Here is a 15,565-nt window from a genome sequence, read left to right as displayed (position 1 = left end):
CCAGGCTCCCCCAACCTCCCACGCTTTCTTTTTTTAAAGATTTTGAGAGAAAAGAGAACGAGCACAAACGGGGAGGGCTAAAGGGAGAAGCAGACCTCTCTGAGCAGAGAGCCCGGTCCAGGGCCCCATCCCAGGAGCCTGGGTTCAGGACCTGAGCTGAAGGCAGACGCTTCACCGAGTGAGCCCCCCCGCCCGGCGCCCTGAAAGTGTGCCTTTCCTTAAAGCGACGTCACAGCGGTTTTCCGCGAGCATTTACAAAGGTCGCCTCACCCCGGCACCGGAAGTGCTTGTTAGCTCCGGGGCTGATGAGCAAAGGCAAGTGTATACACACTGCGCTGCCGCAGCGAGTCCTCGGCCAGAAACGGGTTAGTGTGGCGGATTAGCCCCCCTCCCCTTGCAGCTTTAGAGCCCCGGTGGCAGGAACCTAACGAGACTGGGACTCTGACTCCCGGAGGTCGTTCCCGCTCTGGAAGAAACGGAGCGCAGTGCGGCCGGCGTGGGGCTGCGTGTGCAGAGTCGGAACACGCGCAGCGGGCGTGCGAGAACGGAGAGGCGGTCGTGCGCCCACCCCGTCCGCCGAGCGGGGCCCCGCGCCAGGGTTCCATCCGCACACCCCAAGACTATGCCTGAGCTCAAGGCAGATACTGGACCGACCGGGCCCCAGACAGCCCAGATACCCCGTCTGCCTTTTGCCTTATTTCCCGACGAAACCTGTACGAAAGCGCCGCGCTGAGTGACCGGTTCCCAGCCGGCGGCGCGTTCCCTCCGACAGAAGACTCCGGGCCGTGTTTAGGGTTTAGCGGCGTTTATCTAGGAATCGGCATTCCCCGGAGCACACACGCCCGGGGCGACGGCTCCAACAGGCGAAGCCGGCGGCCGCGCCGGACCCCAGCCTCTGCCGCGAGCCCACGGGGAGGACGCTCGTGGCTTCCCGAAGGGCGGCTCCGTGGCCTGCCCAGGCGCCGTCCTCTGCCGCCGAGCGGGCCCCGCGTGGCGGCCGCGGCTGCTAGCGCGGGAAGTTCCTGGGGTACAGCTGGAAGAGCTTGCCGTCCTGCGTCGGCTCGAAGCCGTACTTCTCCAGCCGCGCCGGGTCCACGGTGCCGTTCCTGAAGTCCTTCTCGACGGCCGGGGCCGCGGCCTCCCGGAACAGCTGCTCGGCCGTCAGGGGCGCGTCCGGGCCCGCGGGTGCGCGGTAGCTCACGTACGGCCGCAGCCTGAAGCCCGCCAACTCGGGCACCACCAGCTCCGGGACCATCTCCTTGACCTGCACGAACTTCCCGTTGCGGCCGTGGACGCCGGTGCCCTTGGCGCCGCGGCCCTTGTAGAAGGTGCGCGGACCCCGCTTGCTGGTCCACCGGCTCATGCGGTCCGCGCCGCGCACGAGCGCGCGAGCAGCCCCGCTCAGAAGGCCCATGCCGAAGCCTGCACGCCGCGGGCGTCCCAGTCGCCCCACACGCACCGTGACCTGCCGCACTGGCCCCGCTTCCGGCGGTCCAGACGACTTCCGGCGGTTCGCGCGGCTTCCGGCGGCCGGCACGGCTTCCGACCCGCGCGCCGCAGCAAGAGTAGCTCCGATTGGTGGCGCTGCGTCCAATGTACAGCCTCGGCCCTGCGAGTGGGCGGGACCTCTGGGCCCCGGCCAATGAGCGAGGAGGTCCGACCTTGACTGCAGGGCGGTGGGGGTAGTGACGGGAGCGCGGGCGTCGGGAGCGCGCGGTCCGGGTGAGTCGCCGCAGAGCGCCCGGAGGTAGCGGGGACCTGGGTCTGGCTCTGCGAGGAAGGGTATTCGTCAGCGCCCCCAGCCCGTGCCCGGGCGCACACTGCCCCACAGGCCCGCCCGGCCCTGCGCGGTGGGAGGCGGAGCCCGAGTCCTCCGGACGCCCCGGACGTTAACCACCACCCCCAGCCCCGACGCCCGTCGACTCCGAGCCCCCAACTCCGAGGTCCCCCAGCCGTGAGGCCCGACCCCGACGCCTGTCAACCCCCAGCCTCCAGCCCCGACACCAGTAAACCTCGAGCCCCCGGCCTCGCTGGTCGCAAACCCAAATCCCTCACCGCCGGTCAACCGCGGCTCTCCAGCCCCGACGTCGGCCAGCCCCGGCGCTTGTCTACCCAAGGTTCCCCAGCTCTGATGTCCACCGACACCGACGCCCCCTAACCCCGATGGCCCCCTAAAATAACACCCCCAACCTGGATGGCCACTCACCCCGTTGCCTTCCCGACCTTGCAGCCCCCCGCCCCCGCTTCTGTCGGGCTGTGTGCTGTCTGTGCCCTCGCGGGTGTGGGCCCTGAGCGCTGCCCCACGCGGACACGGAGCGAGCGGCGCGTGGGGAGACTGCCTGGTCAGGGCACTAGCAGGCCTCCGGGCTGGGGGCGGGCGCTGCTGGCCCTTCGGGAGACTCGGCGGAGAAGGAAGGGTTTTCCATGTGGGTGGCAGAGGACGTTTGGCCCAGGAGCAAATGCACTATGACCCCGCATCCGCCCTCTGCACCTGACTTCTCTGGTTGGGATTTTGGGAGAGACACGCCCTCTGTTGCTGCTTTTCTGAGGGGCCTGGGAAACACGGGGGACAGCCCCAGACCTGGCTCCTCCCCACTGGATAGGGGCAAGGTGAACCAGCTCTCCAAGCTCATCCTCTTCTCAAGGTGACACATCCACCGTGAGGACTCAAGCCCACTGACTAGAAACCCCCCTGAGGCAGGCCACTAGGTTGTCTCGCGGTTGCCCTGTGGCACCCTGTGCACCCCTGTCCTGCCCCCAGCTACAGCCCCATCCCTGTGGTCCCGGGAGCTCCTGGCTGCACTAGGCCTTGGCTGAGCCACCCATGCTTGCCCTTGACCTGCTGGGAGAGGAGCTGGAGACTTGGCTGCAGTTGTGGGTTCCTGGGCGGACAGGGAGAGCTGCTCACAGAGGTGGGAGTGGCTCTGGTGGAGAGCACAGCTTTCCATCAGGGGTTTCCTTTCAGTACAAACAGACTTCACAGAGCAAAGGAGCCCAGCAGAAAAGGCTGAAAGCGTTGCTCTGCCCCGTGAGCATGAGTTGGCAGGACAGTTGCCCTCCTTTGAACCAGTCTTTCTTCTTTTTACCTTGACTTTTTTTTTTTCATTTTTAGCCATGAAGCAAGAGGAGGATGCCAGCCCAGAGGTAGGGAACTGGAGGGTTCCAGGGGTGAGTCAGAGCCTCGGGACTCCCAGTGAGGGGTGTTTCTGGACCCGGAGAAAGGGTCCTTTCTGCATTTGCACTGTGGGCAGCTCCTCCAAGTCAGCTGAATGGGAGCGGCAGCTTGGGCCCCTTTGTCCTCTTGTCAGAGTCGAGACCCTGCCACTTCTTCCCCTGAGGTCACAACGGTCAGTTCCTGCGTCCCCTTAGGACTTTTGCTTGCTTTGACTTGAGTCTTTTCTCCATGGAACATCTGTAGCCGTATCACAAAGTCTTTATTCCTAAAGCAGAAAAGTGGATGCATTAAAACAGCTCTGGAGCGCCTGAGATGCTCCATACAGGAGATTGCATGACTAGGTTATGGACCGCCTCTGTGACCCTTTCCTTGGTTATCCTTGGTTGTCCTTGACGGGGTGGCTGAGCTCCAAGGGACGCACCTAAGTGAAGAGTGGGTTGTGGGTCCCGTCCTGGCGACAGCTGGGCACACACTCTGGGCCAGGAGAGGCTCTGTGTCTTGGCTCTGAAGGGAGAAGCTCTCACTGCTTCCACGTGTCTGCTGAACCAAATTCAAAGACCTGGTTTTCTGGGCCACTTGCTTATCCTGGTTTGCGGCAACTTTCTGCTCTTGAGCCTTTTTTCCAAATGCCCTTCCATTTCACTGGGCTTTCTGGCCTCCATGCTGCATCTGCTGCTCTCTCTGAGGATGGGACAAGCTACTTTAGTCCTTGGCACTTGGGGCTTGAAAGGATTAGCAGGTGCCCCTGCCCCATCCTGTTCCTGGCTGCCTGGGGGCGGGGGAGGTATGTGGACATCAGGAGGAATGTGGAGTGGCTGCTTGTTTGGCTGCTTTTTCTCGTTCGTTTTCATGTTTTTGGGGAATCCGCCATACCCACGTAGGCGGCCCCGGGCATCTGCCCGTTCACCATCCTGCGCTTGCCTTTTTCTCTTCTTCCTCCCTCCCTTGGGTCTGGGCTTCTGCAGCCGCACTGACTCCTTTCCTGGGAGTCGGGGGGTGGGGCAGGCACGTAACCTTTCCCTGCTGTGAGCTGGTGTTCAGGGTTCCCAAAATCCAGAGGACACCTCCGGGTTTCTGACCACTGCTGTGGTCGGCTTCCATGTGCCCCACTGCCAGCAGTGCACAGTCCTGTTGGTCATCGCAGGGCACGGAGTGATGGCCTTCATGGCCCCTGCGGCCAGCCGGCCTTGCTCCTCTAGACTTGGGTCTGAGAGACTTGAAAGCTGAAGATTTAGGATTCACAAGTGGTAAAGATGCCTGTGATTTGTGGTCAACACAGCACAGCTCCTGGCCCTGCCCGGCTGCCTGACTGTCCCCGTGTCCCGTGGGTCACCGTGGGAGAGAGGTTCCTCTGTCTCCTGAGCAGCCATGCTCAGAGGACCTCAGCAGCCCAGATCACTTCTTCCCGGGCTGCCGGCTCCCTCCCTAGCCAGCAGCTCTGTTCTTGCTGCCCTGTGCAGCCGGGGCCATGCCTGTGTTGGCCCTTCCTGACCATAGTGCTCTGCCCTAGGCTGACTTCTGTTTGGGTTCCGCCCTACAATCCTGGGGCCTGCAGTTGACGGAGCAGCACTCACAGTCCACCATGGTAACCACCTCCAGTGCTTCCTGGTGGCGGGGGGCCCTGGGGTTCGTGGCCCCTTGCGCTCCAGGCCACTCCTTTGTGGCCAGGGTGGGGAGGGGCTCTTTGGCCGTCTTGCTGATTGGTGCTCTGTCTTTGACCTTGCCCAGCTGATGGGGATTGTGATTGGAGCCCTGCTGGCCCTGGCCCTCATTGGCATCACTGTCTTTTTTGTGTACAGAAGGGTTAGCCAAGTCCGTGAGTATCTCGCTTCAGATTCCAGCTCTAGGGGTAAGGGACAAAGGCTTGGGAGGGTGGCGGAGGTTTGGGTGTCTTGCCCATGTTCGGAGCTCCTGGGAGCAGCTCTCAGACCTGTGGTAGCTTTTGTTGGGAGCTGCTGGCCTGTCCCAGCTGAGGCTGTGCACACTGGACCCATGGGATTTGCATATGTCCCAAGCTTTTTTGGCTCACGTTTCTGAGCAAGACTTTGGTAAGAAATGACGTGAGTCCTGCTCCCTGTGAGCCGGCCTGTGCCCGCCCGGGCCCAAGAGGCCACGTGCGTTTTCCCACGCTGTGTGCCGTAGCAGGGGCAGGACAGGCTCGGTACGCGCACCCTACGGGTTGCCTGGCAGAACCCTCCTGCCTTTCTGTGGCTCAGCAACCCCCTCTCTCCCCTTGCAGGACAGGTACAGCCCACTCCTCAGTACAGGTTCCGGAAGAGAGACAAAGTGATGTTTTACGGCCGGAAGATCATGAGGAAGGTAACCTGTGCCACTTCCCACGGGCCCCGGCACAGTGGGGCCCCGAGCAGCCTGAGGCTGCCCTCACCCTCCAACGCCGCGGCCTCTGTACCCTCAGAGAGCGTTAGCCAGTGTGGAGAGACGGAGGCCTCATCGGCCTGTGTGTCCTGGGGCACAGCATGTCCTGGCTTCCATGCTGAAATCGGGGGTCCTGCCGAGATGTGGACATGGGAAGGCCTCCCTTGTCAGCATCAGTCCCCACGTGGAGAATAGATGGCCTGGGCCAGTCCGTCCCGGTCAGCCCCTGCCCCCTCCCACCACCTGAGGGCAGGAGGGACTCAACACTGCCCAGGGCTTGCCCTGCTTGAAATACGAGTAGCTGCTGGCATTTTAGAGCGGCCTCTCCTTGCCGCTTGCCTGGGTTCGCCATTACTATGCGTTCTCTGTAGCGAACTCGAAATCCCACAGCAGGGGCACCAGCGAGGCTCAGTGGGTTGAGCCTCTGCCTTCGGCTCAGGTCATGGTCTCAGGGTCCTGGGATGGAGCCCCGCATCGGGCTCCCCGCTCAGCGGGAAGGCTGCTTCTCCCTCCCCCACGCCCCTGCTGTGTTCCCTCCCTTGCTGTGTCTCTCTGTCAAATGAATAAATACAATCTTTAAAAAAAAATAAATGCCACAGGGAAGGCCTGTGAGTCCTTGTGTGGACTTCACGTTCTTCTCGGCTTCAGGCGGTGACATAGGTGCACCGGCACTGGCGACAGGCCGTGGCGCGGGCTTCGAGCCTAAGCATAGTCGCCTCAGCTTAGTGAGGGCCACGTGCGCTGACCTCAGGCAGGTCTTGAAGGAAACTGCACCGGCTCGAGTTGGGAGGCAGTTAACCAGTGGTTCCACCGAGGACTGCAGTGGCCAGAACTGGGCTGAGGAGGACAGGAGAGTAGTCCAGTGGTGCCAGGTCACCCGGAGGGAAGGAGGAGTTGTGACCTCACACCCATAGCTCACACCATGAGGCAGGTGCCGCTCGGGGAGCAGAGGGGCAGTGGCTGCCCACGGGGGGTGGCTGACGTCCAGGAACCAGCGCTCTGCACTCTTACTGCCACTCTTACCGAGGAGCAGATGAGCTAGCCTGGGGGGGTGGTGAAGGGGCAAAGACTTTCTAGACCCAGGATGGTCATGCAGGGACTCGATTCCGGGGGAATGGGGGCTGGGGGAGGCATTGGACAGGACGGGGCTAACTTTATTTATGTATTTATTAGAGAGAGGTGGTGTGCGTGCATGAGCAGGAGGGGCAGGGAGAGGGAAGGAGGATGCCAAGCACACTCCATGATGAGCCCAGAACCGGACACGGGGCTCGATCTCACAACCCTGAGGTCATGACCAGAGCCAAAACCAAGAGTTACATTCTTAACCAGCTGCACCACCCAGCCGCCCTGGGGCCAGCTTTCAAAAGGCTGTGGAAAGGGGCTGCTGTGTCAGTGTAACAGAGGACAGGCTGAGCCCCAGGCTTGCCCGCAGAGGGAACGCAGGCCTGAGGACCTGGTGCTCTCTCAAGGGCGTCACTGTCCCCAGTACCAGGGATGGTCCCCATGTGCTGGGCAGGTGGGCAGGCAGGGCCGGAGCCTGGGAGCTGATGCCTGGCCTGTAGGCGGCCCACAGGGCAGGTGCTGGGGGCTGAGGCTGAGGCCAGGTCCATTAGGTTCCGGCTCAGGACTCGGCCTCTCCTTTTGCCCTGCAGGTGACCACGCTGCCCCACGCGCTGGTGGGTAGCACGGCGACCCCCCGGCAGCGGGTGCGGAGGAGGCCGAAGGTGCTGTCTTTGGCCAAGAGGTACTAGGAGTGTCCTTCGGAGCACACATGCCCACACTGCCCTCCCTGGAGGGCACTGGTGAGCCTGCTGGCCATCGCTGCTGCCCCTGGCTGCCCTGCCTCTGTGTCCACCATGCTCATGCCATCTGCTTGGAATGCCCTGGGGCTCCAGGTGCGTGGATCTCTGCTTTGTAGGATTCTGCGTTTTAAGAAGGAGTACCCAACCCTGCAGCCGAAGGAGCCTCCGCCCTCCCTGCTGGAGGCTGACCTCACGGAGTTTGATGTGAAGAACTCGCACCTGCCGTCAGAAGTTTTGTACATGCTGAAGAACGTGCGGTAAGACAAGGAGGCCCGCTGCAGGAGGGCCCGGGCCACGCTGCCTTTCCTGGGGCCACCCCTGCAGCCCCTCATGCTGCTCTCCTGTGGTTTTGGAGGGTTGCCAGCATCTCCCTGTTCAGGAGGAAACTCAGAGCAGGTGTGGGGAGCGCGAGGCTGCTTCGAAGCTATGAGCCTTCAGTGTCGGGCTCCCTCCCGTCTCTGCCTGGAAACCCTGTTCCTCTTTCTAGTGCTGCTTTGCCATCCCGGGCTTTTGTGCGCGCCTCTGGCTCAGAGTCACAGTCATGGCTCAGGCGTTCTTTAAGCTGATGGAAAAGCAGTTTATGGGAATTCCCGAAGTTTCCGCTTTGGTCCTGACGTGGATCAGGTGGCTAGTGCTGACTGGCGGGGTGAACCCCCTCTCTGCGGATCTGACCAGTGCTGACGGTGGCAAGGGCTATATCTCCATCAGCTTCCACCGGTCCTTCCTGGAAGGTCTCCCACACGTGCTCTGGTTTCACAGGGTCCTGGGCCACTTTGAGAAGCCACTGTTCCTGGAACTTTGCAAACATATGGTCTTTGTGCAGCTGCTCGAAGGAGAACATGTCTTCCAGCCAGGGGAGCCGGATACCAGCATCTATGTGGTGCAGGATGGGTGCCTGGAAGTCTGCATCCAGGACGCGGTAAGAGTGCCTGGCGGCGTTGTGGGGGGGCCGAGGGGGAGCAGGGCAAGGTGGACAGTGTGGGTCTGCTGTGTTGTGTTTGTTAAGTCAGCTCTGTACCCCACGTGGGGCTTGAGCTCATGACCCTCAAATCAAGAGCTGCGCACACTACCATCTGAGCCACCCAGGCGCCCCCACTGTGTTTTTACTAACACGTCTGCCATGTAAAAGATTCTTAAATGGTTCCCACTGAAAAGTTAGTATAAAATTTTAAGTTTCTGTTCTTTGGGGAAAGGCACACTTTGCTGTCACAGGTGCTGGCACAGGGTCAGTATGCCCTTGACATCAGTGTGCTGGCTTCACTTGCGCATGGGGCGTGCCTGTCACTTACTGGGTTCAGTGGCATTTGGGGGTTGCCCTGCGCTCTAGCTGTTCCAGGCCCTTGGAGGTGCCGCGCCTGTCTCCTTAGAGTGCCCCAGTGGCCACCCCCTGTTGTTGGAGCAGACTCTTGGGGGCCCCAGACTGCACAAGGTGGTCCCCTGACTTTAAGGAAGTCCCTACCAGCCTGAGCCCTGGGGGTGGGCCCTGACCCAGCAGGGCTCCCACAAGGCCTTTCTAGACACGGTGCTGTCTGTGTGTGGCTTCGTCTACGCTGGACTTGGTGGGTGATGAGAAAGGAAATGGTCCTCATTCAGCCCTCAGCATCCAGGGCTGTCATCAACCCAGCTGATAGGCCTTTCCTGGAATGGAGCCTTTGGGCCAGAAAGAAGGGTTCTTGGAGGCTGACCTGGGCCAAGTTTGAACAAGTTCAAAAAGGGTTTTCCCGGGGCGCCTGGGTGGCTCAGTGGGTTAAAGCCTCTGCCTTCGGCTCAGGTCATGATCCCAGGGTCCTGGGATTGAGCCCCGTATCGGGCTCTCTGCTCAGCAGGGAGCCTGCTTCCTCCTCTCTCTCTCTGCCTCTCTGCCTACTTGTGATCTCTGTCTGTCAAATAAATAAATAAACAAAATCTTTAAAAAAAAAAAAAAAAAGGGTTTTCCCGGGTCAAGCTGAGATGAAGTTCTTATACTAAATAACCACCATAGTACTCGTTTCTGTTTTAATCCAGTGGAAAAGTATATCAAAACACAATGATTGCAAACCATAAGAGACTCTTAATCTCACAAAACAAACTGAGGGTTTCCGGGCGGTGGGGGGCAGGTAGGGAGAGGGTAGTGGGGTTATGGACATTGGGGAGGGCATGTGCTATGGTCAGTGCTGTGAAGTGTGTAAACCTGGCGATTCACAGACCTGTACCCCTGGGGCTAATAATACATTATATGTTTATAAAAAAATTAAAAAATTATTTGAAAAATCACTATGATTTATAGCTGTAGGAACTGAATTTGGGCCTCACAGCCTTCTGTTTAGATCAGCAGACCTCTTAGGTTTTGTGAAATTCAGTCTAAGTCCTCCTAGTGAGGACAGGCCATGGGTTGAAGGGCCCAGCTCCGCCTGGACGTCCTGACTGCTCTTACTCAGCCTCGTGTTTTCTGTCCTCTGCTTTGGACATTATCACATCTGGAATTGCCGGAGGTCCACTAGGGCATGGCCCAACTCTCAGGACAGGTGGCAGTGGAGGTCAGGTGGCCCAGCTGGCCCGGGCTGGGCAGGGCCTCTGGTCAGCAGATGACTTTGCTCTGCTTCCCAACCGCAGGACGGCGCTGAGGTGGCGGTCAAAGAGGTTCTGGCCGGAGACAGCGTCCACAGTCTCCTCAGCATCCTGGACGTCATCACCGTGAGTCCCCTGGGTCCACCCAAAGTCACCGGGACAGCAGGTCCCCCGCGCCAAGGCCAGTTCTCCCCAGTGGCGAGGGGCTGGGGTATGGGCTGGGGTGCACGGGACTCCCCATAGGCCAAGGGTGTGTGTGGGAGCAACTTTAACTCTGTGTTCAAGCAGAGCTGGCATTTGCTTATGCATTTTGACTCTTTTCAGTGATGGCTTTTTGGACTGAGTGCTGTATGCACATGGTCTGCGATTCAGAAGGGACAACCGCTGTGTAGTGAAAACATTCCTCTCATCTCTTAGTCCCCAAGGCCCCTTCCTGGGAGGGGCCCTCCTGTGGGCTTCTGTGCCAGTGGGTATCTCTGTTGTCCCCAGTCTTCTGCTGAGCGTGTGGTGAATGGTTTTGTATGCACACGGTTTCACGTATCTGGCTGTGGAGATGACCTGGGTGTGAGGGTGTGCACGCTGCCCCATGCCTGAGCCACAGTCCTGTGGTAGGACGCCATGTCCTCACCCACCAGCCAGGCAGTCATCTCGTGTTTGATCTTCGTCAGTGCAATTACAGAATAACACCTCATGTTATCTTGTGATGTTTAAACTTACTGGCCTGGAGCATTTTTTTATTTTAAGATTTTTATTTATTTGAGAGAGAGTGTAAGCAGGGAGAGGGACAGAAGGAGAAGCCGACTCTCTGCTGAGCAGGGAGCCCAAAGCCAGGCTCAATCCCAAGACCCCGGGATCGTGACCCGAGCCGAAGGCAGTCGCTCGACCCACTGAGCCACCCAGGCGCCCCGTCGTCGGACATCTCAGACATATGCAGAAGTAGACAGAATAGTAAAATCAGTTATGTGTGCATCATTAGCTGCAGAAAGTCTCAGCTCAGCAACCTGTTCCTTTCTCACTGACTAGAATTCACTCTGATTTTCTCCTCCAGAGTCAAATCTCTATACAGTGAAACAGATCTTAAGCGTGCACCGCCGGAGTTCTGATAATGCACACGCCTGCGTAGCTCAGAAGGTGTATTTGATTTTCTCCTTACCTTCCAGGCTCTACTTCCTGCTTTCACTTTTAGCTGTTCACCAAGGCAACGTGTACCTCGGTTTCCCCCAGACATTGCACAGAGGGGTCTCCAGAGTGGTTTAACAGGCCTGTTAAACCATGGAGACCAGTCGGGTGTCATGCAGCTCTGTGGCCTCCCTCTGCCCTGGTGAGGGTTAAGCAAAATGTAGCTTTGGTGGAAGCTCTTCTTGGTGCTCTTGTCTCACTGTGATTTCAGACGTGGACAGGAGACACGCGCTGTGACCAGGCCGCCCTGACCTGCTACGTCCCTGCCCTCCTCCTGCGGTGGGAGCCCGCCTCCCTTCAGTGGGGCAGGGTGAGGAAACAGGGCAGATGTTCGAGGGAAAATGATCCTGTGTTGTGATTAATTGGTCATCTGGAGGGACATCATTTCTGCCTAATCCAGTATTTGTGTTTGTCCCTTAAATTAATTCTATCCAAGTAACAGATTCTTTTCTTTTTTTAAAGATTTTATTTATTTATTTGACAGACAGAGATCACAAGTAGGCAGAGAGAGGGGGAGGCAGGCTCCCCGCTGAGCAGAGAGCCCGATGCGGGGCTTGATCCCATCCTGAGACCATGACCTGCGCCGAAGGCAGAGGCTCAACCCACTGAGCCCCCCAGGTGCCCCAACAGACAGATTCTAAAAACAGTTTCGGTGTTTTATGAGTCATTTGTCCATCCTGCTGCCCCTGCCCAGAAAAGCCGGTTCCAGTCTTCTAGGGCGTCTGGGGCAGTGGGGAGATTTGGCCCTTGGCTGAAGTTTGCCGTCCTGGACCATCAGTGTGACCTGTCAGGACTAGGTTGATCAGGCTCAGTGGGGGCATAAGGTAACCTGGGTTGCTGGAAATGTCCTATACCTTCATTCGAGTGCTGGATCTATGGACTAATGATAAAAGATACTTTTCTTAGCTGGCTCTGAGCCCGTGTACTCAGGGTTTGTCCTCCGGGGTTCACTGCAGGAAGGCTGGCAGGGGGCCCACAGGTCACCATCGGCAGGTTTTCTCCTCTAAAGCCAAGTCTCAGACAGGAATCTGCCAATGTCCTGCCATCGAGGAAGTGGTTTGGAGTTGGGGAAGGAGTGTGGGGTTGCCCCGAGCAGGCAGACACTGTCCTCCCGCCCAGGTGTGAGATGGTGCTGCCCTTGGCTCTGCTGAAGGTCTAGGTGCTCGGACCTGTCTGCTTCACCTTCTGCAGGACCCCGGCGGCCCGCTGCAGGGTGGGGAGGGGGCTGGGGCCTTCCCATGAGGGTGGGTTTCACCATCTTGGCTCTCCACCCCCAAAGGGAACGGTTCAGCTTTCATCTGCCAGTTGTGTGTCAGCCGCCGCGCCCCACGCACTTTCCCCGGCTTCCGGAATGCGGCTGAAATGTCTCTTCTGCTCTTAGCTTTTGTCTTGACTCTAGGAGGTGTCTTTCTTTCTTTTTTTTTTTTTTTAAGATTTTATTTATTTATTTGACAGAGCTCACAAGCAGGCAGAGAGGCAGGCAGAGAGAAAAGGGGAAGCAGGCTCCCCGCTGAGCAGAGAGGGACTCGATCCCAGGACCTTGGGACCATGACCCGAGCCGAAGGCAGAGACTTAACCCTCCGAGCCACCAGGCGCCCCCTTGGAGGTGTCTTTCTAACAGAGCAGAGACCAGTGGGCCTGCCGTAGAGATGCACACTCCCCTTCAAACTACCCTCTTTAATGGGAGGTGGTCTTTATTATTATTTTTTCGACTGAAGTAACAAATACTCTTTTGATACCTAGGCGATTTTGATTCTTTTAGTTTTTTTCCATTTTACTGAGAAATGGTCGGCACGTGTGCCTGCGTGCGTGTGGTGCACGGCAGGGCGTCTCGGTTTACCTCTGCTGCGAGGTGATCCCCACGACAGGTCCGGCTCACACCCATCAGCTCACGGAGACACATTTAAACGAGCTGTGATGGGCTCCGGAGCCCCCCCCTTCCCAGCGTTCCTACATGTCCTGCGGCAGCCACGGGAACCGGGGCGCTCGTTGTATCCCTGGTACTCACCGTCCTGATGCTCGAGCTGGAACTCGGGAACTTTGACCACCTTACCCCGGCTCCCCTTCCCTTGCTACGTTAACTTTTACAGTCGTTATGGAACATTCCACAGATACAGAAATGGACGAGGTAGTAAGCAGCCGCGTGAGCTGTCACACAGGCATGTAGCCGTCACCAGGCTGCCTGGCTGTAAACCCACCCTCCACTGTCCCTCTGCTTTCGTCAGAGGACAGCTGCGCCCTCTGCAGCGCGTGGCACAGAGGCTCCCGCCCTGACCCTGCGTGGCTTTATGCTGCGCGGGGCTCCTTGGCTGCCGGGCCTCTGCGGGTTGATGGGGCCAGGCCCCCGCGGGCAGGCCGTGTCCCGGTCCGGCCGTCCACACCACCGTCCCGCTGCTCAGCTTGGTTACGGGTGTTTCTCGTCTGCCGCTGCTGCTGAGCACTTTTGGAAAAGCAGGAGGCGTTCCTGGGCGTCTGCGCCTGCGCCTTGGGCACACTCTCAGCAGGTCAGGCTCTCTCTGTGGTTCACACAGTTTTTCCATCTGAGGTGAGGTTAGAAGTGTTGTTTTTCTAAATAAGTCAATTTGGAAATAAGTAGCCCACGAGCCAGTTTTAACAACAGTGGCTACACGGTCATTCCCTTTTCCCACCTTTTCCCCAAACATACGCACCTGCTTTTCTCTCTGATTCTTGGACAGAGATGAGAGTTGCCATCTGATGGGGTTTGTGGGGTCCTCCCTTGGCTCTCCCAGGACCTCCTGGCTGCTTGACTTGCTTGTGAGTGGTGGACTGGGTGAGGCCACGTGCAGGACACAACTTCTACCCACTGTGTGCCCACAGAGGCAGTGCCCGCTCTCTGTAGGGTGGCCGAGTGGTGTGTAAGCGATGAGGGGGTGTGCGGGCACCTTTGGCCTCACGAGGGGGCAGGGAACCCAGAGCCGGCCTGTACTTTCTGTGCTTTAATCCCTGGCAGGCCACTGCTCTGTGCTCCTGTTTCTTGTGGTATAGTTGTGGTCTCCCAGGGACACTTTTTTTTTTTTTTTTAAAGATCTCGTTTATTCATCTGACAGAGACCACAAGCAGGCAGAGGCAGGCAGAGAGAGGAGGAAGCAGGCTCCCCGCGGAGCAGAGAGCCCGATGCGGGGCTCGACCCCAGGACCCCAGGATCATGACCTGAGCCGAAGGCAGCGGCTTAACCCACTGAGCCCCCCAGGCGCCCCAGACTTTTCTTTCTATAAAGGATGTGAAATGAGCAGGAAAGGGAAGAGAACGGAGTCGCAGAGCTCCTTAGAGTGTTTTGAGAACCACATGCCCAGGTTCCCAGCGCACAGGGCTTGGTCAGTAGGTCAGGACTACCACAGCTCCCCACTGTGGGCAGACTTCCCGGCGTGGCCAGCCCCGTCCTGAGACTGCCAGGCCTCACCTGTGAACACAGACATCGCTAGCTGGGTGAGAGGCTCCCCCAGGAACCAGAGCCAAGACTGGCCACGTTCCTCACCATTCAGCCCTGGCAGTGCAGCCATGGTGTGTGTGGGGGCCACAGAAACCCATCCGTGGCTGGGGCGTAGGGCAGCGTGGTGCAGCCACTGTGGAAACAGTGTGGTAGTTTCCTGAAAGTTAAAGATATGTGTACCGGGCGGCCCAGAAGCCGTATGTGAACATGTATGACGGCTATCTGTATAATTGCCCCAAGCTGGAAACAAGCCGGACGCCCTTTAGAGCAGCACGGCAGGCCTCAAGCTGCCGTCTCAGGGAAGGGAGCCAGCGCTGTGTGATGCCACTTATGTGACGTTTTGACAAAGGCAAACCGTCAGGACAGATGGATGCCGGTGGCTGCGGGAAGCATCAGGGACGGCTCGGGCGGCATCCTGGCTGGAGAAGCAGGCTCCGCGTGCTCCTGCTGGGCGGCAGCTCCTCGAGCGGGGAGGTGCAGTGGGGTGGTGGCAGGCGCTTCCGTGTGCAGCCACGTGCTGGTGTCTCGTCCCTTTTGGGGACGGGGATGCTGGGAGCGGCCTGACCTTGGTGTCCTTGCAGGGCCACACCGCTCCATACAAAACCGTGTCCGCCCGCGCTGCTGTGCCTTCCACCGTCCTTCGGCTCCCAGTGCTGGCTTTTCAAGGCGTGTTTGAGAAGTATCCCGAGACCCTGGTGAGGGTGGTGCAGGTGGGTCCCGTGCAGGAGCCCCTCTGGCCCTGGCGCCGGGGTGCCAAGTGCTTACCGCAGCTGCGGCGCGGGTTCCGAGGGCCGCACACCCAGGAGGGCGCGTCTGCCGCAGGTGCAGGAAGGACTACGGTGGTTCTTTGAAGGATTTGTAACGTATATTTTAAAGTCAAAGTTAATACTCATGACCTCAAAGAGGTCTTCAGAGCTCCCACTTGCCCCCCAAAGAGTTGTTTTTTTGTTACTAAATTTGTCATTTTCAAGTAATCTTAGATTTATTGACAACCTGCACAGTCAGTGCAGTGTCCCTGCGCGCCGACGGCTGCCG

At 58.8% G+C, this 15,565-nt stretch overlaps 2 protein-coding genes across 4 annotated transcripts in view; one reads left to right on the top strand and one right to left on the bottom strand.

The window, feature by feature from the left end:
* Window positions 1-788: 788 nt before the first annotated feature.
* On the bottom strand, window positions 789-1,510 carry MRPL41 (mitochondrial ribosomal protein L41). 2 transcript variants are annotated; one of them, XM_047699725.1, is made up of 2 exons: window positions 996-1,510; window positions 789-951 (listed from the first exon to the last, which is right to left on the bottom strand). In XM_047699725.1, exon 1 carries the CDS (start codon window positions 1,412-1,414, stop codon window positions 1,007-1,009), a length of 408 nt encoding a protein of 135 aa, XP_047555681.1. In that variant the 5' UTR covers window positions 1,415-1,510; the 3' UTR covers window positions 789-951; window positions 996-1,006. The 2 variants fall into 2 exon arrangements, with proteins under 2 accessions (XP_047555681.1, XP_047555682.1); XM_047699726.1 differs by having other exon boundaries at window positions 789-919; window positions 997-1,510.
* A 1,602-nt stretch (window positions 1,511-3,112) lies between these two features.
* Window positions 3,113-15,565, top strand: part of PNPLA7 (patatin like phospholipase domain containing 7) — a 58,548-nt gene continuing 46,095 nt past the window's right edge. For both annotated transcript variants that reach the window (XM_047699707.1, XM_047699706.1), the window contains exons 1-9: window positions 3,113-3,144; window positions 4,686-4,760; window positions 4,904-4,991; window positions 5,415-5,494; window positions 7,204-7,295; window positions 7,470-7,610; window positions 8,113-8,272; window positions 9,946-10,026; window positions 15,112-15,240. In XM_047699707.1, coding sequence (XP_047555663.1) covers window positions 3,115-3,144; window positions 4,686-4,760; window positions 4,904-4,991; window positions 5,415-5,494; window positions 7,204-7,295; window positions 7,470-7,610; window positions 8,113-8,272; window positions 9,946-10,026; window positions 15,112-15,240 — 876 coding nt within the window. In that variant the 5' untranslated portion in view covers window positions 3,113-3,114. The remainder of the gene's footprint in view (window positions 3,145-4,685; window positions 4,761-4,903; window positions 4,992-5,414; window positions 5,495-7,203; window positions 7,296-7,469; window positions 7,611-8,112; window positions 8,273-9,945; window positions 10,027-15,111; window positions 15,241-15,565) is intronic.

This window comes from Lutra lutra, chromosome 13 (assembly GCF_902655055.1).
Source record: "Lutra lutra chromosome 13, mLutLut1.2, whole genome shotgun sequence".
NCBI classification, from domain to species: domain Eukaryota; kingdom Metazoa; phylum Chordata; class Mammalia; order Carnivora; family Mustelidae; genus Lutra; species Lutra lutra.
Note: the sequence above shows the minus strand (reverse complement) of the source record. Positions and strands in the feature narration are given on the sequence as shown.